General features: G+C 32.7%; 1 protein-coding gene across 2 annotated transcripts; it reads right to left on the minus strand.

Moving 5' to 3' along the window:
• Positions 1 to 12,585: 12,585 nt before the first annotated feature.
• LOC131076315 (transcription factor bHLH55-like) lies at positions 12,586 to 14,588 on the minus strand. 2 transcript variants are annotated; one of them, XM_058013443.1, is made up of 4 exons: positions 14,337 to 14,588; positions 13,883 to 14,237; positions 13,575 to 13,779; positions 12,586 to 13,231 (listed from the first exon to the last, which is right to left on the minus strand). In XM_058013443.1, exons 2-4 carry the CDS (start codon positions 14,210 to 14,212, stop codon positions 13,218 to 13,220), a joined length of 549 nt encoding a protein of 182 aa, XP_057869426.1. In that variant the 5' UTR covers positions 14,213 to 14,237; positions 14,337 to 14,588; the 3' UTR covers positions 12,586 to 13,217. The 2 variants fall into 2 exon arrangements, with proteins under 2 accessions (XP_057869426.1, XP_057869425.1); XM_058013442.1 differs by having other exon boundaries at positions 13,883 to 14,588.
• Between the last annotated feature and the right edge of the window lie 982 nt (positions 14,589 to 15,570).

Here is a 15,570-nt window from a genome sequence, read left to right on the forward strand (position 1 = left end):
CTTGATTCCAATGTGTTAAAAATTCTAACAATATTGCATATTTCAAATAGTATATCAATGTCTATGTACCCATTTATATTTATATCAGATACCTATTCTTTTTCTAGGTTAGTTATATGTTTTAGAATGAGTATGCATTCCATGAAATTTTAAATTTGAAACCTATGGAATTTATTTTATTTTAGGCTTAGAAACCCAACCCTCAACCTTATACCTACAAGTATAGTGACATGTTAGCAATAAGAGAAAAACAACTTTAGAAATATTGTTGATATATTTTCCTGAATTTTTGGATAATTTAAAAACCCATTACAAATGACAATTTCTAGTTTACAAAATATGTAAATTTTTTTATTATTCATTTTTTTAATTTTATTTATTATCTAATCTAAAAATAAATAAATCATAAACTTGAGATGACATAATTAAATCTAGGCATCATTATTTACATGATGAAAACAAATCATTTTAGTATAATTTTAGTTCAAACTATGTTGGTCGTAGATACATACATGAGGGGTTTTAAAAATACAAATTAAGGCCAATAATAAATTTATAAATAATATTTAAAAAGTATCCTAATCAAATTTCACCATCATATGTGTCTTTCTAAAAAATGAATAAGAAAAGTACTTTCATTTAGACCAAGTTTTTCTATTGATACACAGAAGAATTTCTTTTATATATAAATGATACAAATGCAAATTTTATAACTTGAGAATTATAATAAACTACATATTTGAAAAATAAAAACAAAATTCTACATTTCATATTTTTATGTCATATTCATATTTTATGTGCAAATGTTTCAAATTTTTACTTCAACTATAACGAAATTTTATTTTTAAGAAATATTTCCACTTTTTGGCTAAATTGTGAACCCATTTGTCTTCTATAGAAGAATTTTAAACTTCCACTAATATTATGGAAGGATCTCTTATATCAAAGGATTATGATATGATTCACCTCAAATCACTTTTAGATTTTCCTTTCATACCTAAGACATGGAATGATGGTTTCGAAGATTCTGTTATGCTAGAAGTATATCATGAGATAGGTATAAAAGATTTATTTTCTTTCTCTTTAGAAAAATGTCAAAAAAAAAAATATTTACAACTAAAAAAAATAGATTAAGAAAAGGTTAGTGTGATAGTTGAATCTTTACTAAAATTTCATTTTATTAAGAGATTGGATTCTTATCTCTCCTATCTAAAAATAATAATCATCTCATGAAATTGTATAAATTAAAGTATAATCCCTTGACAAACTAATATTCTATATCTTATTTGGTAAAATCAACCTAATCTCACTTCTCTTCAAGAAACTAATATTTTAGTGAGTCATATGGCTGCTCTACTATTAATTCTTTAGAAAGGAATTCATTGCCAATCCATTGATGTTCTAGGTTTTTTTTAAGGGTTGTAACTTTTATGAGATCCTCAATGGTTGAATCCTTATTCATGGATTCTGAAATTAATTGCGTTTATGTTATAGTAAATCCATTATTTAGAGGAGAAAGGAGGACAATGGAAAGATATGAAGGAGATGCTTTGATTCTATTATTTGCAATTTGATTATCATTTTGTCTTCATACCTTCATTGCATGTAATAGGATCAATTTCATTGCAATCTAGTTTTTGTGGTTGAGCTAATTTAGTATTTCTTCAATGTATTCCATTTTCCTATCTACAAGTCAAAATTCTTAAAAGAAAATATTTGAAAAAAATGAGCCCAAAAGGAATCTTTAGTACTCATTGCCTGCCAAAAGGGTCAAGGGTATGGAACTTTCTATTAAATTGTAGAGACATAATATTAGATCAAATTTCTTGGGATGTGGAAAATGATCTATGTGCTCTCTTCGAGTCAAATTATTTGGGTGGCTATCTTACTTTGGACAATATGATGACTGCCAACAATATTAAGGAAATATGTGAAAGAAATTGGGGAATTCATGTTATAGATTACATTGAATTTCTTGAAGGGGATCCTTCTTTGGGATGAAAATGAAATTTTTTTGAGTATCTCACTATAAGGAGAGAAGACATATTGCAATTAAAGGAGTTTTGTAGCATAGATATATAACATTTAGAGTTGGACCATATTCATTCATTTGGACAAGAGCTAATTCAAGGAATTATAATTCCAAAGATGGTTATAGACCTATAATAGAGAAACTAAATCTTTAAAAGACAAAGATTCCAATCCATCTTTGTTGGGATAAATGATGTCTTCCTAAAGCTAGTGTTTTTGCTTGGGTACCTCTATAAGGTAGAGTTCTAATAGATGAATGGTTTAGGAAATTAGGCTTTTTGGATCCTTCCATCTATGTCTCATGTGAGAATAGTGAAGATTCTATTGATCATATTCTTTTGGGTTGTCCATTCACTAATAGATGTTGGCAATGGTATGTGCAATATTGGGTTGTATTTCAGCTCTTCCAAATGACATTTTGAGCATGTTTAAAAATTGGCCTAGTTTATTTTCATCAAGCTTATTTTATATAATATGGATAACCTCTCCTTCTATGCTAATATGAGAATTATCGAAGGAAAGAAATAGAAGAATCTTTGAGGGGAAAAAATTGCCTTGGGAGGCTCTATCAAGAAAGATTGAAGCAGCAATTTGTCGAGGTTTTGAATAGTAGACTATCAACATTTGGCTCAAAAGACTCTCATTCTCTAGTTGGTATGATAAGATGAAGGGTAGATGGTTGGGGTTGAAGATTCCTTCATATGTGGGTAAGGGGGTGAATCTTCTAACAAAGGTAGGGGTCAAAGTGTTTGGATTCTCCTCAAACTAGGGTGGTATAAGCTGAATTTTGATGGAGCCTCTCATGAAAATCCCAGAGCCTTAGGAGTAGGTTGAATTATCCATTCTTGGTAAGGTGTGGTAGTTGCTAAACAGGCTATACCTTTAGAAGTAGATACAAACAACATATGAAAACTAAAAGCAACAATTGAAGGGTTGTCATTATGTGGGGAATTAGGAATCAAAAGGGTGAAAGTTGAAGGGTACTCAACAGTAATAATGAATTCTCTTAGATTGGGAGAAACTCCAAATTGGAGTTTAAATTCTCTCTTAGGTAAGGCTCTAGAGCTCCTAAAGTTTTTTGAAGCAACAACAATTAATCATATTTATAGAGAAGTGAATAGCTTAGCTGACCAATTGGTGAATTTGGTGGCAAATGGGATTAAGGACAAACAATTTGGTGAGCCTGTTATGAATCATAATTAGTGAAAGCCTAATGCAAATTAATTTTTGGGCTGCTTCTTATTTCAATTAGGGACGGATATCAAGAATTCTATAAAAGAGTAGATTGGATGGCATCCAATTTTATTAAGCTCTATTTTACTTATTAGTCAGAAGTTTTTGAAAGCAGCTTTGATTGAATTCTTAAAATATGTCAGTCTCTCCATCCATATGAAATTTGGAGGCAAATCTCTCTAAGACAGTGGCAGAGTGAAAAATAGTAAAGGTGGGCTTTCCAAAATGGCTTGATTCACTAAAATTTTAAATTTGATTTCCCCGGGTTTCAAAATCTTTAGAAAGATATGCCAATCTATTTTATAGGATTTTTTTAATTTAAAAGTTAGAGCATTTATGTGAAATCTTGAGGCAAACTTTCTTACTTAAGTGGCAGTTAGAAGAACGGTTTTTGTGGATTCACCAAATAGTAGGTTTTGTATTTAAAATTTGAATTCCCTAGGTCTTCCCCTTCATTAAGATTTGATGTGGTTTTTAAGAACGCTCATATCACTTTTAATGACTAGCGAAGATATGGAAAGAAATGGTTAAAAGTGGTAGGTCTGAATTCATCTTTCCTTCAATGGTAGTTGCAATTGTTGTCCAATGGAAGCGGGACTTTGAAAATTTTCCAATATGTCACCCGTCCAGAGAATTATGCTAGTAGGAATGTCAGGAAAGGAGGCATTCTCATTAAATTCTTTTTGGGATTAAATTTTCTTCGCTATTTTGGAGGAGGCGGTGTCTAGATGTTTTCTTTTCTATCTAAATTAATGACTAAATTTGTGGAAGGGAAGATTATTGAGTTCTAATTAAACTTTAGATAGTAAGTTAGTAGTTTTTTGGGGAAGTATAGTAGATTTACTTGGCACAAGCTAGGCAAATACAGAAACAACAAAGAGTTAATGCTTTGTGTGCCTTCTTTAGCAAGATTTATTCATTTTGGCTCTACTTTTTCCAGCTACCTCCTCATCTTTTCGAAGAAGTCCTTAAAATTACCTCATTTTTGTAGAAGTCCTTTAAAATTTCTCAAGCTGATTTCAACAAGTTGAAGAATAGGGATTTAACTGAGCAGGGGGATAGACTCTACCATTTAGCTGATGGCCTCTACAATGCAAATGGCCTTTGTTGGAGAAATAAAGGAAAGGCGGTTGCGGGAAATCCTTAATCAGTCTAACCCTTTGATTGTTAGGGTGGTTAAAATAACACCAGGGGAATAATTTCTATGGGTTGACCACAAGTATAGGGTGAATATGGAGATTCTGACAGTATTTGTGGCAACGCTTCTTCACATGGGCCTTTTGAAGGACAAAATAGAAAAACTTTGTAGAAAGTTTCTTAAGGATGGCTTTTTGGGGGATTTGAGTAGGGTCCTTAGAAACATTGACACCAAGCTCACCATTCCTCTTCCAAAGGATTATATGGTGACAATTATAGATAAAAAACCTCTGCCATGCTTTCCTATTCTCTTTATTGAAGACATGAAGCCATTTATAGCTAGGAAGTTTGTGATAAAGGAGAATTATATCTTTTTATAGAATTTATTTTGCCTAAACAAGAATGAGGAAGAGGAATGGATTAGGGACTACCTAAAAAAATGACAGGATCACTCTATCTACTTTAGAATAAACGATGAATGTTTGGGAGGGGGAAATTCAAAAACTAACTAAACACCTAGGTCTAGAGCTACTGGAAGTTGAAATTTGTCCAATGTAAAGATGACAATTCTTTCCACAGGGGGGCAATTCGGGTGTGGATCCGATGGTGCCTTCTTCTAATTTGGGACTTGCCACTACTACTCCTCCTTCCCATGATTTGGTAAATTTAGATCATTTTATGTAAGAATTCGTAAGAGTCTTAGGATAGACGTAGCTTTTTCTAGATAATTTTTGCTTGGTCTCAGAGATATCTTAAAGATTTCTCCCATTGGTCACTGTCTATTTAAATTAGCCCTGTTAGGGCATCAAACTATGCGTAGATGGATATTTCTAGCTGAAGGTTTCATTTCATATTTCAGACTCTATCTTTTAATATTTTAATATAATATAATATATATCAGCTTTAGCTCCTTATTGACCAAAAAAAAAAAATTCGTTGGTGATGCAATAAAATAAAATGAGGATGAATGAGAAAAAGAAAAAATTAAATGCAGGGTAGGTGGAAATTGTGTTTCTACTTCTGATATCTTACATTGATATGTATTTGATCATTGGTCTATAAAAATCTATTTCAAGTTCTAATTAATATGGCTAAGAAATTCCTGGATTCATGACCACATGATAATTTGGTTGTTAAAAGGTAATCATTTAATTATCATCATTATAATCATTTATTTATCATCATTATAGATACTTTGGTATGTCAAGTTTAAGCATAAATACTAGAACACAAGTTCTTTTGGAAATATCCTTATGATGAAAATTGATTTTTTTTGAAAAATTAGATGGTATTACTTTTTAGATAAAAGAATCTAGTATGAATTTAGAGAGTCTATTGAGGGTCATTTATACTCTAAATAAATTAATAAATGGAGACCCCATGGAGATAATTTTTGGAAACAAAAATCTTGTATTGATTGGCTTCAAGCGAGTGATACGAATAATACTTTTTTCCAATATTCTATCTATAGAAGGAGACATGGTAATGTTATTTTTTATATAAAATGTACTTAAGGGTCTCATATTTCATATTTACAAGATATTTTGATCAAAGATAATTGTAGTGTCATAAATTGCACCCCGTGTAATTCCATGCTACATAAATGCCTTTTCTTTATGTTGATTACAGATCTCCCTTCCCCTTTCATACTTTTGTCTATGTGCCTTTCCCCATCACCCACTATCTTTTCCTTTTTCCCAGCCTCGTTGATTGTATGACTCATAAAAACCAATGCAGCATGAAGAAATTTGCATGTTGCACTATTGTCTCATGAATCTACAGTCTATAAGTGGTCATTTGAGTGTTATGCCTATGACTAGAAAAGTTTGTAACACCCCTCTCAATGATAAACAATGTTTGTTTCACTCCTAGCATGCATATCTTCCCTCTCCTGGTTCATTTTCCCATTCTAGCAACTCAATCAAACCTCTCTAGATTCAAGATCACTCTAGGTGCTCTCTACTCATGTCAATAAAGCTCTCTAGTCATTTTTTCTAGCACTCTTGGCTCTTCATGTTTGAGATTCTTACCACCATTGTTATGCTTGAATGAGGAGGACTTCATGCTTCTTCTTCTTCATCCCATGAGCTCTCCACTTTGGGTGTGCAAGGGGAGTTCTTGTAGGAATCAGGGATCACTAAGAGAGGGGGGGGGGTGATTCAGTAATCTACCAATTAGCAAATCTTCAAACTTAACTTTAAATCACCAGAAGTAAATACTTGAAACTGAAATGCAAAAAGATAAAACAAACAACCACAAAAGCATAACCTCGGTTATTTTACATGGAAACCCAAATGGGAAAAACCATGGTGGGATTTGAACCCACAATATTTTTTCACTATGGCTAGTAGAAAAACAATATTATAATATGGGTTTGCACAAGCATTCAAGCACACTACCTAGAGCTCACTGCTCAATTACAATAACCCAGAAGGCTACAACCCTCAAGGAAGTCTCACTAACTTGCAAATTAATTACGGTTATGTGTTACAGTAAATGAACTTTGAAATAGCATCTACAACGCCTCAATGAGTTTTAGTTGAGTGTTGAATATGCTGACTAAATCGCCTTCTCTATTCTACTATGTTCTACCCTATTCTTTGTCTCAGTCAGCTACCCGATCAAGAATGCGCATGTGAAACTACACCAAAATAGATTCTCAATCACCTCTCGCTCGCACAAAATTATACTATACACCAAGAAGATCATCAACGCCAAACTTATATATTGGCAAACACAAAATAAGTCATACATCATGTCAGCCTGCTAGTGTAATGGGTAATCTCATGTCGGCTTGACCAGATCTCAAAAGATAAATGCGGATCACCATAATAATAATAAAATGGTGTTGCTAAGTTGGCTCAATCATCCCAAACATGACTTAATGCACCACAATCACCGGAAAGCTTTCAGATCCAAAAATGCTTTGTTCTTCTTGAAATACTGGTTAATCAGCTACTAGTTAACACGCTTTCGAATAAGAATAATTATGACCACCAGATCAAATCTCTATGAAGAGTTCCATCAATGAAAACCCTAAACTAATAATCAGCCATCGGAAACCACCAAAAACCACCAGATGAGTGTCATTTGTTGGACAGTTCTCTTATCCTACCTCTTCTCTTCTTTTTATGATCTTCATTAGCATAATTATTGTTACATTTATCTCTCATTCCGATATTAGTTCTATCTATCTATCTGGTTGTTCCTGGAGGTGGAAACACCAAATTGGGGGTTTGACTATGGTAGACCTCTAAACACAACCCAAATATTTTTCCTTTTTGGATTGTGTGTAGGGTTTGTTGGAGAAGAGTTGCTTTGCTAGAGGTTTCAATCATGGACTGATTCCAAGATCATTTCATTTCTCTCTTTCATTTATCTTCTTTAATACCTAAAGTTATTTTCTACTTTTTATTAAACATTCATTTAGTTTTACTTTATTTAGAGCATGTATATGTCACTTTGAGCTCCATGAACGAAACTTCATACTCTATTCATATGAGACACAAGTGTGTTGCATTGTTGTCTATGACCCTCTCATGAAACATTGGATAGAGAGTTCACATAGGGCGTTAGGAAGCCTCTATGACCTATATTGTTCTATCTATGAGGTACTTGATAGTGTTTGGGTTTGTAATTGTCCCAAGTGGAAAGGTTGATTAGTGAGTCCATGAGAGGTTGAAATCATCTTGTGAGAGTGGTTCACTTTTCTCCCTCTACTTTTTTGTGAACCCAACATGAACTTAAAGTTAAAATAATTAAGTGTTTGTGTCAAATTATTCCTTCACACCTTTGAGGATCATTCAAGTGTTGTAAGGCATGTCTATGATCTTTACAACCCAGATTGCCTCTAGGTTTGTTTTAGGGAGAACTTCTAGACTATGTATTCCCCTAAACCACTATAGTCCTACCCATTTCGGTCAAATATTTAAATAGGTATGCTGGATCCAAGTGATCCCTTTGCCTCTTGTCAACTTAAGATTATTGTCACTAAGGGCTCTTCTACAAATAGTTTGTAGAATAATACTTGGATGAATAGTCCCTCAAGATCTCCTCCTATCGTTGATCATGAATTTTTTCTTGAGGATCTCATCAACCAAGTTCACTCCATAGAGGATAATTTGAGACTTTAAGGGTTTACTTCAATGAGAAAATGTTACCCCCTGGATTGGCTCTATTATTGATAATATGAGATATATGCTTATCTCAGACAAGAAAGGACTAGAGGTGTTGAGAGTTATATCTATGATCATTATAATTCATGCACTACTTGTTGAGATTCCTACCCAATATAACCAATCTGGTCCCATTGGCCCATAGATTAGTGTAGATATCCCTAGGGCATTAGTCTACATGGTCAATGCTAGGCCTACTATTAATCTAAATGCTGGTAGTACTACACTTGGCATTAATGTTTCATGCATACTCCTAGGGTATATAGGTATGTCTACCACTTCTTGTTGGCCTTTTGGTGGAATTGATTATGTGTTGCATTGATGTTTTCTCATTGATGCCAAAACTAATTGTTTGGATACTTTATCAACACCCTTTTGGTCCTGGTAGGTTGAGTGGTTTCTGGTTGATTTGGGTCCGACATGATCCAGTAGGATCCGATATGATTTGGTTATGGAATTATTTTGTTCATGATACTCATCCTCATATTCAGTAAGTTGGTTTTGGTCTGGTGATCGGATGCTATCCCATTTGCTTAGAAGCTTGGTTTTTGGTTCTGGTGAGGGTTTCACTTGCAAAGCTTTTGATGAAGATCTTTGATGAATTGCATAAGTGGTGTTGGTGCAGCTTTTGGTAGAGTTTCAGGATGTTGTTGGTGATCATATTTGAGACTTGGTGGATGGAGATCATTGTGGTAGCATGTGGACCTATACTGGGTCTTGATTGATCTAGGTTATGGACCAACTTTAATGTAACGTGTAGATTGGACCTCCTGATGTGTTTCCAGGATGTCTTATGTGCTAAATATTTCTACTTATTACCTATTAGTATTATAAATAACATATTTATTTATGATTTTAATTTCTGAAAAACCTTGTTGGCAAGTAACTTCAATGATTTAAGAATTCTCATAATGGTAACCATTAACTAGTATGTAGTGGTATTTAGCTAGTTTACATGTGTTTGGTTGATGGTGATCAAATTTCTTGAAGATATTGATGGATTTTTTCATAGATCTCATTAGTAGGAGTTTGTTAGATATTATATTAGCATGAACATATCCAACTTTCCATATATATTTCAATTATAATACTTTTTTAAGAAATTAATTCTATAAGTTTAGTAAGTGAATAACTTTATTTAGTATTGATTTTGAGATATCATTATAATAAAATAGTTTTAAATTAATGATTTAATTATGATGAATGGTAATGCATGATTGCATAATGTTATATTGCAATATAGTTGTTATAGACTCCACAAGTAGTTAGGTTTATGCAAAACTTATCTTCCTTAATTGGGAAGGGTTAGCTAGTCTTTCCATTCTCCTTAAATCTTGACACATAGTCTTTCTCTAAAAATTATTATACTAAGTTATTCATTATACTATTAAGTCTCTTACTTTTCTCTATATCTAATCACACTTACAATTCTTCCATTTGTTTAGGCACTTTAGGCTCCATCCCTTTTCTCTATTTATATCTCCGCCCTTGTACACATCCATACTAAGTTTTCCCTTAATTGAATTCCTCAAGCAAAATTTCTAGGCTCCTCACCTTCATTATTTTAGATAAACACTTCCAAAACACTCATAGTACTCCCACTTGGTACACCATTAACACTCCATCAATTTACCTAATTTTCTACTACAATACACGCAATAAGTGCAACCATGCTAAAAGGCCTTCTAGGGTTTAATAGGTTAATTTATTGTACTCACCACAAACACTTATGATTAGGGATACACACCTAATAATATGCCCCTTGAAGGCTTAAAAATACCATCATAGAAGATTTTTTAAGAGAATCTTACAAAATAGAGCTAATAATTTTTGTTTCCACAAGGCTTCTTTAGGTAATATCTATTCATAGATAGGCAATTTTCAAATTTCACAAGCAATTCATGCCCTAGAGAATTTATGCAAGCAACTCCTTGAAGTTGTAGATTAGTTGAAAGAAAATACATGAAATATATGTGATAGAGACAAACACATTCTTTTACCACTATAATCTTGCTAGACATGAGCATCCCATCAAGTTACAATTACTTCTCGAACAGACAAGTGCCCATCCCTAGACGTGTCTAACAAATTTTTTGATCTTCTTTTAAAGCTCGAGAAACCTTCCTCTAACCTCCATTGGTATTCTAAAATCCCTCAATAATACAAAACTAAAAAATCAAAGACCCTCTCTATTCCCTTTGTATGACTATCTCTCCTTATACACAACCATTTCACAAAATTCTTAAATTCTTTTAAATCTCTACAAACATTTCTCTAGCCTCTATTAACTTTCTAAAACCCTTCAGTAATATCAGACATAAAAAACATTTTAAATTGTCTATTATTTTGTACTACTTATAACAAAAATGAATAACTACATACATTAGAAAGAGAAATAAATACTAGCGCTTAACAAATGTCATGTTTATTTATTTTCTCATATATGGTCCATTTTAAGGATAGCTTTGGCATATAATTATTCAATTTAAAATCATTAACTTTAACATTTTTAACAGACAATATATATAAACCCATCCATTTAGTTATACAAGGTTAATCTCTCCTACATATAGCAACAATCTAGTGTCCACAATGTATGCTATATTAAAAAATGGTAAAATCCAAGCTTCTGAAAGTTTGGTTAATAGGAAATTTAAATACTGATTGAAATCTACAGAACGTCAGACTGATAGTAAAACCTTGTACACTGAAAGGACTACAGTATGACAAGACCATATGCTGCACCAAAAAAATATTATATGGGAGACTAGGTTTTCATATCGTTTTGCTATTCAATTAGCCAATCATAAAGAGACAGTCTAAATCGAATACGAGTACTGTCTGGATCTGCAAATCATGACTACATGCTAGGCTCGTGGGTTATATGTTTCCTGGTCTTTCTTAAGCCTAAGGGAGATACACCTTTCTTTCAGACTTTCTAAAGGATGCTTTTCCTAACCGTAGTTAGAATACATGCATTGCCTCTCTACCAGAGGCATCCAAAGTTAGCCTCTTCTTCAAGTGACATACTATACCTCTTGGAAAAGTTAAAAATAAACAGCAAAATATAAGAACCCACTTGCAACTCAACGTGTCTCTCTTTAATTTAAAAGTGAAAATAATGGTGTCGAATATGAAGAAAAGGAAAAATGGGAATAAAGTAGAGAATGCATATTGTTGTAAGTCCCAACTTTTGGGTCGAGGCTAAATTAATGAACAAAAATCATCTGATAGAGAAGTTGGCTCATCAGAAAGGAGATTCCCTGATCTCATAAGCCAGCTTACACCCATTCTTATAAACACAATATACATGGCTATACACGCATTGTGTGGGAGATAAGAGATGTTATTTGTCATGGTCTCTTGCATTTTTCTAATTCATTATGGTATGCCAATATGTTTGCAAATCTATTGTATGATATAGACACTTAAGAGATAAGAGTATATACTTAAGCTAATGCAATATGTTTGGGATTGTCACAAGTAATTAAGAACTTTGATAACAATAAGTTGATTATCAGCTCTAATTTGGAAACAGAAAGGACATGAGCTCTCTAAAAATCCATTGGAATAGCATTACTACCATCTAAATTCTCTCATAGATCTTTTATATCAAGTTACATTCAACTATCATTGATAGAAAAAAACTAATTTATTATGAAATGAATAAATAGACTTACATCAAGTTACATTCAACTATCATTGATAGAAAAAATCTAATTTACTATGAAATGAATAAATAGACTTACATGACTTCGATATGACATTCAAAGTATCCCTAACAGTTTACTACTAGGATGCACTCTATTCCCCCCTCTTTGTATCTATTTGAAAGAGAAGAAAAAGAAAAATTATAACTCCAAACATTTTAGTGTTGTTAATTTTATGATGATCATTTGCCATGCAAAAAACAATTATGAACAAAACTTTGAACATTGTTTACTTCCTAACCATTTCATGAGTATCAGGGATGGTTTTAGAGTCTGGCCTTGGAATTTATAATCTTCCTGTTCAATAGCATGCATATATTTCGAGTTCAATCTTTCCACACTTTTTCAGAAACATACTTTTCCCTCATCACTCATATTAAGATCCCAGCCTACATACTTTTCCCTTATCATTCATGTTTACATCCCAGCCTACATAATTTCCCTCATCACTCAAATTTACATCAAGTTTGTAGTCTTTGCCAATAATATCAAAAACTAAGGATAGAAAATTGTTTGTATGCAGAATAGATTAACTACATAATAGGAAGGATCTTTTAAACAAGCCTCTTCCCATCATACAATTACTTGATCAGCACCAGTTACTTCTAATCTATTCCTCATATTTGTATTTTTTCACAGACAAAGCTCTAGCATCACTGGCCTATTAGGGAATATAAATTCTTCGTTCGATTTCAATTTGATTTTTGCCCTATCCAAGTCTACAAAGTCATATTTAAATGGCATTTATTATGGTGATTGATCATTAGCCTCTATACGTTACAGGATAATAATGCCGGTTTCTCTACATCAGATAACAAAGCAGGCTTAAATAAAGATGAAATTTATACTTGAAACATCCTGACCTATCACCAGTTAGATTTGCTTGAGCAGACGGCAGAGCTTCTGATGAAGATTTGTCATGTCAAAACGTTCAGGATCTGAAGCCTGCAATGCAGCTAAAACGTTGTAGATTTAGTGGCTTCTTCATAGTCAAAACAAAATGTGAAGAATTCTAACTGATCAATGCCTCATATAAGTCACAAATTATAAGTTGTGAATAGTTTCTCTAAAGAAATCAGATAAAGATTAACCTTAGTTTAGATCAATAGAAGAAACAGCGTTAAAAAGACACAAAATCAATAGACCTTGGTATATAAGGTATGAAATATTTTGTCCTCTGTGGTGCAGGCAATGGCACTAACTACTTCAAGCCCCTCATTTTCCAGTGCAAGGAGAATATCAGACAAGACAACTTGACATTTTAACGAGCTTGTTGTGATTTCAATACCTGAACCAATAGCCATTATTTTCACAGATGGAAAGGATCGTGATCCACCAATAGACGGAAAAACCTTGCAATTTTTCTCATTACAATTAGAAATGGGCAAAATTCTCATGTCTTCTCTTCTCTTGGCAAGCTCATTTACATGTTCCTGTAGATGCTTAATGTAATCAGCAGCTTCTTCGACTTGATCTGATAATGAACGTCTTCCCTGAACAACACGTTTCTACTGTATGTTAACCTAAATATGACCTAAAAGCGATCAACCAAATTTGCCCAAAATTCTAAACAAACAAAACAAGAAATTTTCTTACCGGAATATATTCTTCTGGAAGTAAAGATCTCAATACAGAAAACCTTGCTGTCATGTCAAACCGCCTCTGCCTTTCAATAATCTTGTGCATTTGTTTGGCATTGACATTCCCTGCCTTACTGTTTATAAGCCCTCTAGTGGAAACCCTAGGCAAGATTTTAGAATGGTTGTGTTGCACCATTGAAGAATGAACCAATGATGGAATATGGGGACTAGGAAAACCTGTTGTTTCATTATCCCCATAATGAATAATATAAGGAGATTGAAGTTGGGTATTTTGACATGAGTTTTCCATGCATAGATCTTTCTCACCAAATTCAATGATATTCATATCTTCCTTGCGGGACAGGACAATCCTAACAACCAGATATTATTCAGTACTTCAGATATGGTTTACTTAAAAAAACCGTAGGATCCATAATAAAGACATGGACGAGTATATAGAAAATATGTACCATTACTGGAACGTGCAATTTGCAGAGAAAGCCTGGCAAAACATGGGGCCAATCCTTCAAAAGTTCTGCAATTAGAGATCTATGCAGATCATTAGAGAACTGCAAGCAGAGTGAGATTTGTCGGATTTAATTCTCACGGAACAGACATAAAACCTGTTTCAAGGAAGATGAGCCATTTCATCTTTAGATTGTAGCAAATACTGCCTCAGTAGCTTCTGACATGGACAGGCAAAAGAATAATTAAAGCTTCAATAATATAGAAGCATACAAGTAAAGAAATAATGTGGAAGATTGCGCACAATCCCTATTTACAAGTTTCTGGGTGCCTTCGTATACATTTTTTTTCAAAGTAACAATTAGCTTTATTTCTATGAGCTTTTCAAAATTATGCAAACCATGTTTAACAGAGTTAAACCACAACGTGGCCTTTCTCATTTCGCAGGTTGTTAATTAATTGAAGTTGACTTTCCAAAATGGCGACCCCATCTGGAAGGAACCCTCAAAAGGACGAATAGCGTCTGGGGTCATGCCTACTTTATAGAATTTAGGAAGTTGGATGGTTTACCTTAATGAGAATGTAATTAATGAGAATGTAATTAATGTTATATTTTATTTATATTAAATTATATTTATTTTTTATTTGATGGGTGTTATAGTAGATTTATATAATTATTTAGTTATTTAATAGGAGAGGACAAATTTTAGGTTGAAATCTTTTCAGTTAATAAAAAAAGGATTGAGGGTGTTCAATTTTTCAAATTTCTTTGGGACAGAGTCTCAATCTCTTTTTTTATGTTATTCAAACCTTACATATTAACAAGTATATAAGATTTTATTTCTAATGGATTTATTTAGAACCATTCAATTTTAAGAACAGGTGGGAGTAAAATAGACTTATGTTAAATAGAAATAATTTATTTAAAAGAATTAAATAAAGATAAGAATAAAAATAATTATAATATATAAATTATGTTTATGAAGGTTAGATTTTATGTGGCGACAATATTAATCATATGTTTTAAGCTTGAATGACACAACCCATGTTGATAACATTTATCTATTAAAATGACATGATAGATTATCATCCATTTTGATTTTGTTAATTACATTCTTTGTGTAGATTCAAATATAGAGGCTAGAATTGTGTGGAGTTGTGAAAAACATCTTTGTTGTTTTCATGCTCTAAATGATAATATCTCATATATGACTTGCAAAAAGTCATTGTTAACTACTT

Source organism: Cryptomeria japonica, chromosome 11 (genome assembly GCF_030272615.1).
Source record: "Cryptomeria japonica chromosome 11, Sugi_1.0, whole genome shotgun sequence".
Classification (NCBI taxonomy): Eukaryota; Viridiplantae; Streptophyta; class Pinopsida; order Cupressales; family Cupressaceae; genus Cryptomeria; species Cryptomeria japonica.